The 13,135-nt window shown below is 40.6% G+C and overlaps 1 protein-coding gene across 2 annotated transcripts in view; it reads right to left on the bottom strand.

Moving 5' to 3' along the window:
* Window positions 1-11,774: 11,774 nt before the first annotated feature.
* The window catches only part of pea15 (proliferation and apoptosis adaptor protein 15), a gene marked incomplete at its 5' end in the record, with an annotated part of 1,792 nt that continues 431 nt past the window's right edge, over window positions 11,775-13,135 (bottom strand). For both annotated transcript variants that reach the window (XM_084452312.1, XM_084452313.1), the window contains 2 exons: window positions 11,775-11,911; window positions 13,016-13,135. The exon at window positions 13,016-13,135 is cut by the window's right edge and continues 36 nt beyond it. In XM_084452312.1, coding sequence (XP_084308438.1) covers window positions 11,847-11,911; window positions 13,016-13,135 — 185 coding nt within the window. In that variant the 3' untranslated portion in view covers window positions 11,775-11,846. The remainder of the gene's footprint in view (window positions 11,912-13,015) is intronic.

Here is a 13,135-nt window from a genome sequence, read left to right as displayed (position 1 = left end):
TAGATCCACAACACACACACACACACACACCTGAGAGGAGGCATACATGTACAGTACACTACATTCCTATTATTTACATTATATGATCATATAATTTCCATGTAAATAGACGTGCATTATAGAGGCTAAAACAATGTTCTAAATAATGTCCAGAATGAAAACAACGCATTAAGCCGAATGTACACTGTGCGATAAAACCCACGATTCTGAGGTCGTAAGGTGGTCGTGGGTTGTCGCAGACAATCGTAGCTCATCGTACGCAAAATCGGGACTCGCAAGTCGCACAGTGTGAGAAGGTGTACGATCTGTGTTCATCGCTATGACGTTCTACGACGAGGCTACGACCTCCCGACAAAGTATCTGGCATGTCAGATATTTTCGTCGTAGATCGCCGATCACGTAGAAGTTTAGCCAAGATGACTCGTGGGTGTAATCGGGGCTGACAGAAATCGTAGAGTGTGAATACAAATCGCATAGTGTGAATACACACGTCGTATGGTCGTATGGTCTTGAGACGGAGTCCCGGTCGTACAGTGGGAAGGGATCCCCGATCTAAGACTTTTTCAGTCGTACAGTGTACAGAAGGCTTTAGCCTCTCTCACCTCGATGTAGTTGCACCCCCGACATGTCCCCTCAGAATCTGGCAAATAAATTCATGAAACGGTCAGATTACTCATTCTCACTCAGTCATTTAGGCTTGCGAGGGAATACCTACAGTACAGCTGTTATACACTTGTTAATTTGCACTCTTGTACATTTACTACTACAACTACTACTAGCCCTACTACTACTACCACCACCACTACTATTGCTACTACCACCACCACTACTACTACTACTACTACTACTACTACTACTAGATACATTTATTACATTATTACATAGATTACATTTCAAAGTTAAGACCCATACTCTTCCCGTATGATGCTGAAAAACTGGTCCATGCTTTCGTCACCTCCCATATTGACTATTGCAACTCCCTGCTTGCAGGACTCCCCACCAAAACCATCCAGCGATTGCAATATGTCCAAAACAGTGCTGCCCGGGTTCTCACCAAAACCCGAAAGTCAGAACACATCACCCCTGTCCTTCACTCCCTCCACTGGCTTCCCATCAACCAACGCATCACCTTCTACTACTACTACTACTACTATTACTACTGCTGCTAATATTACTACTACTACTACTACTACTACTACTACTACTACTACTACTACTACTACTACTACTGCTGCTACTATTACTACTACTACTTCTACTATTACTACTACTACTACTATTACTAATACCACTACTACTACTACTACTACTACTACTACTACTACTACTACTACTACTACTGCTGCTACTATTCCTACTACTACTTCTACTATTACTACTACTACTACTATTACTACTACCACTACTACTACCACTACCACTACCACTACCACTACTACTACTACGACTACTACTACTACTACTACCACTACTACCACTACTACTACTACTACCACTACTACTACTACTACTACTACTACTACTACTACTACCACTACTACTACTACTACCACCACTACTACTACTACTACTGTACTACCACCACCACTACTACTACTGTACTACCAACTGCTCTCACTCACTGTGACATTAGAGAAGAGCACGATGAAATGTGAGTGTGTATTTTAAAGATGAAACTGGACATTGATTAATAAAGAATCACATATTATAATGAAAATAATCATTATATAAATGCAACCATCAAAAAACAATCTAGGATATATTTTTCTGTAGAAACACAAAACCATCTCACCCAAAGTTGAACTGCCATAAAAGGTATTCTGCAACAGGTGTCCCAGTTGAGAACTTGCTGAAAGTAGGGCCTCGTACCACCAACTCAGCCATCCTCTGAATGTGTCTTTTACTTGAGGGTCATGGCGTTTACCTGGCTTGTTGAGTACACTGACTTGACTTTCGTCATCTGGGGTCTTGCCGTCTTCAAACTCTTTACTTTCCCTCATTATTCTTTGAAGGTCCTTCTGAATAGCTTTGCCTTTGGGGGATAGGATATATGATTATTACTAGTTTAGTACTGGCAGTCCATCCTACTTAAAGTGTTTTTGTCACTTTGTCATGAGGTAGCCTATTCTGTAAGAGGAGAAAAAGCACAGTTGGGTTTGGGATTTTAACTCTGATCTCGGCTGCAAACACTTACTCAACCCCATATTTGCGTAGTGCAATATTTTTGCTTGTTATCACTATTGAAAGCAAATGTCTGGCTGATAAAACGTACAAGAAGAACAAGCTGTAAAACAGTATGAAGGTAAACATATAATACCATGGTGGTGATCAGTTTCAGGACTCGATGGCTGCCACCACAGTGGTTTGAGTTCTTCGCTCCATACTAGCAATGGTCGTGGTTCCAGGTAGTCATCAGTTATGCTGAAACTTGCTGACTTTAACCATCTAATTTTGTCTTCCAATTCCAAAATCATTCTTGCTAGCGACATATGACTGTGTAGAGAAAAATAGATTGAATACATTCTTTAGAATTTATTTTTCTTCTAATGTTACGTTTTTTCACATTACAAATTCATTTTCCTTATTACTATTTGTATGTACTGTAGAACCAGGCCAGGTCAGGCCTGTCCATGGTTCATGGGCGTACTGTACATACAGCTGTTCTTTTGATAGTTCTCGAAACATTTCATTGCCTAACCTATGCACTTCCCTTTAGGTGGACATGTACACACGTTGAGACAGCAGGTAGCATTAAAGGAGTAGTAAAGGGAAAATGCATGTTTAGCCCTGTTTTAAGGTTACTTATGATCATATACAATGGTTCAGATGAAAACGTTGACAAAACTAGCAATTTTGAGAAAGTCTGATAATTGCTCTACCACCGTTTTGGTCATACAATGGATGTGGGTGGGCACCTTGAAAAATCTTTCAAAAACATGTTCAACTCTCAATTTCAAAGACAAGAAACTCACCGAGGTCTGAATTTCGTTCACCTACATCAAACTGAAAGGTGGGGCTCGCCATTTTAAATTTTCCACGGGGCGCTCTTGAGCCGTTTTGCCACGCCCATTTCCGTCACCCATGAATTATCACATTTTTCACCGGGACTGACGTATCTGCAAAGTTTCATCCGTTTTCATCGATGTTTAGGCCGCCAAAAAGGCATTTGTTTTGGAAGAAGAAGAAGAAGGTAGGAGAAGGTAGGAGAATAATAATAATCCTTCGAATTTCAATAGGGCCTCGCACCGCCAGTGCTCGGGCCCTAATTAGGCTGTGAAAGCGAGCGCGCCTATTGGAATCTAGTCATAGCCTATTGTTGCACAGATTCCCGTCACGTCTTGACTTTCACAAACCAAATGATAAGGCTACATCAATTAATATGAGCACACTTTAGTGACACTGTGCCGTGCACCCCTGATCATTGAATAGCATAAGTTAAATTACTATAATATTAAAGACCGCGGATGTCAGACGATAGGGTACGTATTAGGTGTATTAGGTGTATTAGGTGTATTAGGTGTATTAGGTGTATAGGTGCCAAATCCGGAGCTCCCATACAAAAGGAACACAGCATAAACAATAGGGATTGCGCAGATAAATGAATGAGGTGACTAATTGTTTATAAATAACATAAAACATTATAAAACGAAATAAAAACAAACAATAGGCCTACAGGCGCAGAATAAAATAGCTTGCAGCAACAGTACAAGAAAATATTTTTAAAAGGATGATGACCTATGATGATGACTTATGATAGACCTGCGCATAGTTTACGGTGTGGATTAAGGGCATACGGGAATAGGAATAATGTTGCGTATTTCTTGTAAAATATTCAACAAGGCTACACTACAGCACACATCACCAAGGCTAATATTGTTGGCAATAAGGCCACCACAACCCTAGACTTGTTGATTAGGTTATACCTTACAAGAAAGACTGTAGACCTATAGAATCTTAATAGGCTAACACCCCCGGAACGGTGAACGGAACGTTATTTTTCGTTCTTAACCGGTTCAGGAACGCTATGTTGGTGGCGGAACACGAGAACGGAAACGTTAAATATGCTGGTTCTGCTCGGAGCGAACCGATTGAAAAATAATTTCGTTTTTAACCCCTGCTTTGCAAGCAGTAGGCATCCAATTGGGACATACTACCTTGTCATAACATTGCGCCTTGAAATTTGCCCACATCTGTCGCCGTCCATAACGCGACATTCGTCTACAGCTGTCACGACTCACACGTGACGCACATTTCCGCTGCGCACAGGATTGTGGGTCAGAATAGCCAGAAAAGCCTGCTGGCTTGCATACTGCAAAATACGACCGGATGTAGTAGGACATCCTGGTATTTTTGCCATACTGCATGTGGCATACTATGTATTGGGACATACTACATCCTGTTTTGGCATACTAGATAGTAGGGTAGTATGCGATTCGGAACGCAGCCCTAGACCCTATTTGGGGGTGGGGGGGATTTTGAGCATGGATGTATTAATAGAATGAATTTTGAGCCTCAACACTTCATTTCCTGCATTCTGGTGAATTTATACACACCAATTTGTGCTGGATTAGCCCGTCTGCTGCTATCTATCTATGGGTCTCTCTAACTTGAATGCCAATGTATTTTATAGTAATACATTTATTTAATTATTAATTTCCATTGTTGTCAAATACAGGGAGCCACTGGAGAGCTTGAGACATGGTTAGACCCCGGCTTCTGGGCCTTTTTTGGGCTATTGCCTAATTGTTGAACGCTGACTATACCCTATCCCTGCAGTTAGCAAAGCGCACACTATGCACTAAAACATAGACAGAAATGTAGACTACTAAGTTTTGAAGACTCCCGTCTCTGGTCAAAAGTCTAGGCTACTGTATGCTAGGCTTTTTTTTTTTTTGCCCTAAACTTATCCGACGCATCTGTCGATTTACAGATGTGCAAACGGCGTTTTCCTATACTAGCCTACCTTACAAATACATCCACCGTTTTCTGTTGTCGCTGCAGTTGATCAGTTGTTCATCATCCACAACACGACGTTTCCTGTTTCTTTTACCAAAGCAGTCGTTGTGGTCTGAAACTGAACCAAAGTCCACGTAGTTGTCTTTCAGTTTCGTTTGGAGTTCTCGCGTGATTCTCGTTCTGCGTTGAGGAGGAGTGGCGTGTCTATTTGGTCACACATCTGGGCTACAGGCTATACTAATGACGGGGGGTTTTGTTGTGCAGTTTTCATATTAAATGCTATTCGCACTGTAGCCTACAATTCAGTTGAGAGAACCGCAGATTATGCCTACTGTATGCTAGATAACGTCTATCCTGTATAGCCTATCATAGCCTACATGTGATCTGACAAGCAATTAGCCTATCCGCGACAGAAAAATCACGCAATAAATACAACAGTTAGGTTAGCAAATATATTTTAATATATAATATTTATATTCATTTTAGCACAATGACAAAATGGCATCATTTCAGTTTAGTCTCATTTTAAATCATGACAAAAGCCAGATAGGCATCTGTTTTACAATACATATTCTAATACCTTTTCAATTTTTATTTGTTTGTTGCTGTCGTTGCAAAATAAAGGCCCTTAATTGTTCCAGTTAATGAAAAACCTTGCAAAATCTAACAGCCTATGGCATCCAACAGGTGTAGCCTACTGTAGGTTTAGGTTATGTTGTCACCTAAAACATGGTGTTGATGCACAATAGTTGTACTATCTTCTGTCTTACAATGATTAGAATGGAGCTCCCCACCAGTCTCTCTTTCAGACTAATTCATTGGCTGAAAACAAAATGTGCATTTTTCAACATGATTCATCTGATGTGACATGTCGGTTGTCTCAGAGTGAAACAGAAACGGCAGCTCAACGAAGCCAGTCTTGCCCCTTTCAAGAAACTAACCATTGAAACATAGAAAACTAACCAACCAACCAAGCAGTTCTTCTCGGTACTAACCAGCAGGCCTATACCAGTATTCTGCTACCTCAGAAGCTTTGTAGCCTACCTCTTGAGACACATCAACAAAATACTTCCCCACATCAAGTTCCTTCATGTTATAGCTCAAACTGTCAGATGCCTACACTCAGTCTACCCTAACCAAGCACGGGAATGTCTATGACTGACCGTTAACCTTCACTCACAGTGACCAGACCACACCACAACTCGACTGAGCACCTCAAAACACAACACTTCAAGATGACTGCTAGTCTACTGTACTGCAAACAACACACTTTGTAACAATCACCCTTAAGACCAAAACAATCTCTTGACTTGACCATTTGAAATAGAAATTGTTCAGTATACATATAATTTAAGGTTCTTTTAATGTCAATTGCACACCCACGCTTCACGTTTTAAGGTCTGTCTCCTCAGCAGTAGGCCTACCACGGGTTTCACATTTTTTTGCCATTTAGTCCAAGAGTGGGTTGAATAGCTATGGTTAAAATGTGCACAATTTATAAGATCTTTATTTTTACTCGCATATGCTTTATCACTCTCTCTCTCTCTCTCTCTCATGATCAAACAATGGCAGGTGCAAATACAAACGACAAATGTTTGCCACTGTTTTTCTTTCAAAAACAAATCTTCAACTTCACATTCAAAACCCTCACAGTGCTTCTCTAACCATACGAAACTCAAGACATATTCAACGCCCTCTCAAATTGTACAGCATCATGTGCAAAAGTCCTGCCACGCTCAAAACCAGAGCTGCTCAATCTCTAGTTCAGACTCTGCTTCAGCTCTGTCTCTAGCTGCTCTATGCTGCACTTACCTCATTATCCTCTACCACTCTACATCCATCTACCCAAACACATCCCCAACTGCCCAACACACCCAGAAACAAGGCAAGAAAAGAAGAAGAAAAAAGTAATTATCATGAGTGACACTGTATAGGTGGGTTTGGGGGAGGTGTGATTTCGTATCTGGACCTTTACAATTCACGACACGACAGAAGCATTTTCATCAGAACAACCACGATAATCAATTAAAGAAAAATGTCAAAGATACAGACCAGAGCTAATGTTGTGAAGATAATAGTGACCTATCGGATGGTCTGCTCGCCTGCTCTCATAAGTGACCCCTGACCTGGTGCACCTCAAACCACTTCCTGGTCAGCACAGAGGAACTGAGCACCCCGATTGAACCCACTTTGGTTTTCCCAGTGCAGCTGTAGTTACATGTAGGATGTGAACTTATGACACGTGTTGACACTTCTTTATATGTACCTTGGGAATAAGAAACCGCCAATAAAACACCTCCAAATTAGACCAGAACTTTCCAGGAACTACATGTCCCATCCTCCTCTACCTTACCTTGACACTGACTGTTTGTGAGAGGTACGAATTATATAATACAGTAACAACACTTCTTTTGTAAAGTTTTGGAAACTAATAATAATAATAATAATAATAATAATAATAAAGTACAATAATCACATACAGACATGGTTGAAATGACAGAATGCATTTCTTTTTGACGTAAATCAATCCAGAACTCCATGACCAAAAAGATGAATGAACATAGCATTAAGAAAATTGGTAAAGATGATCATGTAAAATCTAAATTTGAAGTGTAGCATCAATTCTTATTCAACGAGCAACTTGTTTCCCCAAAAATGTGTTTTCAGTTAGTGAACATATACATAAAAAACAATATATTGGCATTAAATAAATTAATCATTACAAATACAAACACATTGATATTCACAATATATACACAATCTAATCAAAAGAAGAAAATCATACATAATGGGGTTTTTTTTAATCCAAAAGGGAAGGTGATTTCTCTAGTACTTTTTAATCGACAGACTTTCTGTAACAGTAAGCTTTGTCACGATCCTTTCACTGTCTTCATATCTTGGTTATGCAGATATTTCTCATAAATATATACTTTTTAATATATATTTTTAATAAGCTATATATATATATACTGTATTTGCAGCATTTACTGTGTTGGTATGTACTTTGTACATGGAATTGACATCATTTGTAACTGATATGTCAATATTATTTTTGCTAATGGCCACATAAAAAGCTAAGCAATGTGATAGCACAGATTTTAATCGAATTGAGATATGTGACACAGGATTTTTTTTTCTTTTACCAGTCAGAGATAGATATGAAGTCACATAGAGCATCACAGGTTAAGACTTGACAGACATACGCTTGGTAGTGAGTAAGGAACATCGAAACAAGGAAGTGTCACATCACACTGTGGCTGATGTGGGCAGGAGGTAAGCAGGAAATGATGACCCTGAAACTGGACATCACCTACAGTAACACTCTGATGGCTCAACACACAGTGTGGACTTCCTGCTCGGCCTGGAATGAGATGCTCATCCCCAGGACTATAGACCACAGTTGTCATGGCGATGGACTGGAGTCAGTTGGGTCAGTTGCATTATGGCTAAACAACAAACCGAACACAAACTCTGGGGAAAAAAGTAAATTATAGCTAACGATGTCATTTTGAATGTTGTATAGCCTACTGAATGACGCTTTGCCCTTTTCAGCATTGGGTGACTGAATACACAGTATATAATAGTGAGTGTTTATGGGCATATATTTGCCACTCTACAGTCTAACTTGACAACTGACCACACTATTGCTAACATTACAAGATCCATCACCTACTGGAATTCAAACAGGAAAAATAAAGATATCTAAGTCACTTGGTCACAGACATCAAAAATTCACAAATCTCTACTGATAATCACTTTAAATTAAAAGAAAGGGAAAAGACACAAACCAAACAAACAAAACAAAACCTCCCTTGCAATCCTCATGAAAATATAGGCTACACACAAAGGACAACCTAACTTTTCGGTGAAGTAGAGTATTTTTTCTTTTTTTGTGGCCTCATATTTAATACTTCTCTCATGTTTCTTTTAAGGCTCTTTTTACCTAGGGTTCTGGAGCTGGAATGGTATGCCCCGAAGGAGGAACTAATTGAATGGTATGCCCCAAAGGAGGAGCTAATTGAATGGTATGCCCCGAAGGAGGAGCTAATTGATAAAACCAGCCAGCACGCTGGCCACATCAGCCAGCGGAGCCCAACCCACTGACCAGTGCCCACCACAGGTCATAGCGGTAATTAAAAAACTGCTTTCGTTTCTTCGGACTGCCGGACCACCTGTTCTAAAACAGAATTGGAACTCACGGAATGTAAAGCACCTTGGATTCCTGTTCTATGAACACAAAATCCCTCATTCTCCTCTGCTTCTGTACGCGTAGCCTATAGCATTAGCCTACTACTACAGGCCTATGGTGAGCTATTACAGTAGCTAATTAGCATTAGCGGGTAATAGCAGTTGTTCCATCTCCTCATCCAGAGCCATGGGGTTAGTTAGCAGCCACCGCTTCACTTCAAAGGGGCCTGGCGGGGCAAACCTGGGTTCAAAAGTCTTTGAAAGAAATAAAACTTTTTTTTTTTTTTTGTGCCCTTAATTTAGCTCTCTGGATGCAACAGATCCCAAATGGAACCATGCTGAAAGTCCTGACCCTGCCAAAGTCAAAAAACAAATCAAATGCGCCTCAAGTATTCCAAATAGCGTACATTTTGACCCATTCCTGCTCTATCGGCAACCTTTGCCAACATGAAATCAGTGGCTCCTTATACAGTATGAGGCTATATTATACATCCGGAGGTACAGATAACGAACACAAAGAATGCATAGGATACCAATCGGTCCAACACTACATTAATAATAACAGCGAGCAAAACACAGATCACAACATGTGATCCAATTAAAAGTCTTGGTCACTGGCCCTGGGATAGGGAGAAGGGGAGGGTAAGTGAACATTGGGGAATTAAGGGAATATTTTAACAGATAACTTGATTATCAGGCTGGTAGAATCAACTGTACTATTAAAGAACCCAGCTGTAGGTCTGCAGAGAGATTGGAAGTTCAGAACATCTTTAAAAATGTACATACTATTCCCAAAGCCTTCAGCAGATTTCAAAATAAAAGTCCCAATTCTTTGCTAGTAAGACTGTTATTGATGGTGTACCGTCTGCACCAGTATGCTGGTGCGACCACACTTTACCACACAAACTCTCCATTTGTTTAAAATTACAAATTGGCTGTTTGGAATAAACTAAAGAGTACTAAGGCTTCATCGCGGGGCAGAGACACAGTGTTCACATAATAAATTATTATTTATTTCATTTGAATCAACAGTCTTGCTATCTCAATAGATGCATGGTACGGTGGCTGAGACAGTTCAAAATGAATCGGGAATGACAGATACGGTGGTGAAGAGAGTGGGAAAATGTTAAGATCATCAAGAATCCATGCAATACACATGGGCATTTCACATGAGGGATTTGAACCAACTGTAACAACTATACATACATGTACAGTATATTATCCGTTAATATAGTCATTTGCAAGGCCGTTTTATGAGAATTACACATTTTTTCCCCCTTATCTTCCACACAAAGTTCTTTCCTGACGTTTCCTTTAGGAAGCCGTGGTCACTCCCCATCTATGCTGTCTCACAAGCTTGCTGATTGGTCAACTGTTCTCTGCACTCATACTACATATTGGTCAGAAATTTAAGTGCCAATGTTGCAGCAAAACAATGCTTCTGATATATTCTAGACTAGGTAAATATAACATATCCTTATAAAATATAATTTTATGTCCTTATATAGTTCATAGTGTTTCATATAGTGCTTTCTTTCTCTCGATATACTGTAGATGTTTTTAATGGTCAACTTTTCAAAGCAAAGGGATTTTGCGTCTGTATAATTTCACTGACAGGGGTTATACGGGATGGGTAAGAAAGAGAATACATTTGGACTAAAGCTACTGTAGCCACACAGTACTGAACCATATCAACGCGCCCCTGCAAGTACTGTTTATCAAGCTGAACAGGAACACGATCTTAAACAATGTTCAGCGTTGAAGCTAACGCCAATTAAAGATGATGGAGGAAGTTAACTTTCCCCTTTCAATTTCCAATGGTCCCCTCAAAGATTTGGAATAGGATGTGCTTTTTTTTCTTTCTTTTTTTAACACCAAACCATATATTACCCCACATAGGTAGAGATACAACTACAGAACGTCCTGAAACGATTCATGTTTGTCTCAATAATTTATACTGTGAATGCTGAAGGCAAATATTGGCTTTTCCTATGAATATGAACTGAAATACTTCTTTAAAAAAGTATAATTTTTCTCCTTTTATTTTTTTTTGCTTTGAAATCCAATGATTTGATTTCATCTGGGTTAGCGTAAAGGGAATGACACCAGCTATGGGTGTCTGACTCCACTGATAGATAGAGATGCATAACACTGTTTGCAATAACAAACTACAGTGTAATTACAGTATGTAGGTTTGACTGAAGGATATGTTGCTTGCTAATCTATTATTGACCTCATGGCGATAAGCCTAACAACGGCTGCAGGAAACTATGCAAGGCAGGTTACACACACGCACGCACGCACGCACACACACACGCACACACACATCCACACACCTTCTCTCAATAAACTGTACTACAGGTACACAAGTTCTAAACTGACCCACATAGCTTTTGACATGGTGGTTTTGCTTGGGCACTTTTCTCTCTTTCTATCCATCTCTCTCTTTCTCTCTCTCTCATATCTCTTTCCGTGGTTCTCTCTCTCTCCAGGGCTCTTCCTTGTTTAGCCTAGGACGAGTCGGAGGGAGCGACGAAGCATCGCGCCAATCCGATTGGTTGATTGAAGTGTGTCCGCTCGCGGTCCTGTGACATGACGTGTGTGAGTGAGTGTGTGTGTGTGTGTGGGGGGGGGGCGGTGTAGGGGGGGGCGGGGATGGTTGTGTGAAGGCCAGGGGGACGGCGGGGAGCGGGTTGATGACCTCACACTTTCTTTGGGGGCGGGGCCAGCTTGATGATCTCGTCTTCGGAGGGCTGGCGAATGATATCTGAGAACGAGGAGAAGAGGACGTCTGAGTGAGAGACAGAAAACAGATGACTAAACACAATAGATAGATAGATAGATAGATAGATAGATAGATAGATAGATAGATAGATAGATTATAAACATACATTTTATATACATAAAACACAACGCACAATAAAAACAGTAAAAAGATATCACACAAGGACATTAAAAGATATCACACAAGGACATTAAAAGATATCACACAAGGACATTAAAAGGCATGATCACCTATCACTATCAAAATAAACAATAAAACCACCATCTGGTCTAAGAGGAAATCGGAGTGAGAGACAGAAAACATACATTTTCAGAGTTCCTCCAGCGCATTCTGAACTTGGAAGGGCTGCTTTTTTCCACAACGCTCCTTAAACTTGGAATACCTTACGACAGCCTCTAAAGCTTGAGGTGCTCCTTCAGTCACAGAGTTTAAGTCCATGGCTCCAGGTTTATGTAGGCTACTTCAGCCTGTAACTGTTTTTAATTATAATTATTGTATACTGCATTTGTTTTGTTGATTGTGTCTCTGTGTGAACTCGTCATCACTGTGAATGAGGGAAACCTCAGTGCTTCACGAGTGTAAATAAAGGTTTGAAATGAAGTTAAATGAAACGTGAGAAGCTTGGATCAGCTGGTGGGGTCGGGTTTTTCAAACACTTCTAAGAACGCGGGAGGGACTTATCTGTATGTACAGTAGGTACAGTAGGTAGGTATTTATTAGTAGAGAAAGAGAAAGCTAAATGCTAAAGCTCATTTGGAAAGACAGATCAGAGATCGACCCTAGCGGGGAGAGAAGGAGAGAGAGAGAGAGAGCGAGAGAGAGAGATAGAGATGGAGAGAGAGAAAGAGAGAGACCGAGACAGAGAGAGAGAGACACAGAGAGAGAGAGACAGAGAGAGACAGAGAGATAGAGACGGAGAGAGAGAGAGAGAGAGAGCGAGACAGAGAGACACAGAGAGAGACACAGAGAGAGAGACAGAGAGAGAGACAGACAGAGAGAGAGACAGACAGACAGAGAGAGAGACAGAGAAAGAGAGACAGAGAGAGACAGAGAGAGAGAGAGAGAGAGAGAGAGAGAGAGAGAGACCTTTGTACTTCTTGGCGGAGGGGATGCGTGTGAGCTTGGTGTCGATCTCGTCGTCCTCGGAGATCTTGAGGACGGTGGTGCGGTACTCGATGACCCTGGTCAGCAGGTCCGGCCGCCGGG

The sequence above is a fragment of the Borostomias antarcticus genome (assembly GCF_949987555.1).
Source record: "Borostomias antarcticus genome assembly, chromosome: 17".
In the NCBI taxonomy this organism is placed as follows: domain Eukaryota; kingdom Metazoa; phylum Chordata; class Actinopteri; order Stomiiformes; family Stomiidae; genus Borostomias; species Borostomias antarcticus.
This window is presented reverse-complemented; position numbering and strand designations above follow the sequence as displayed.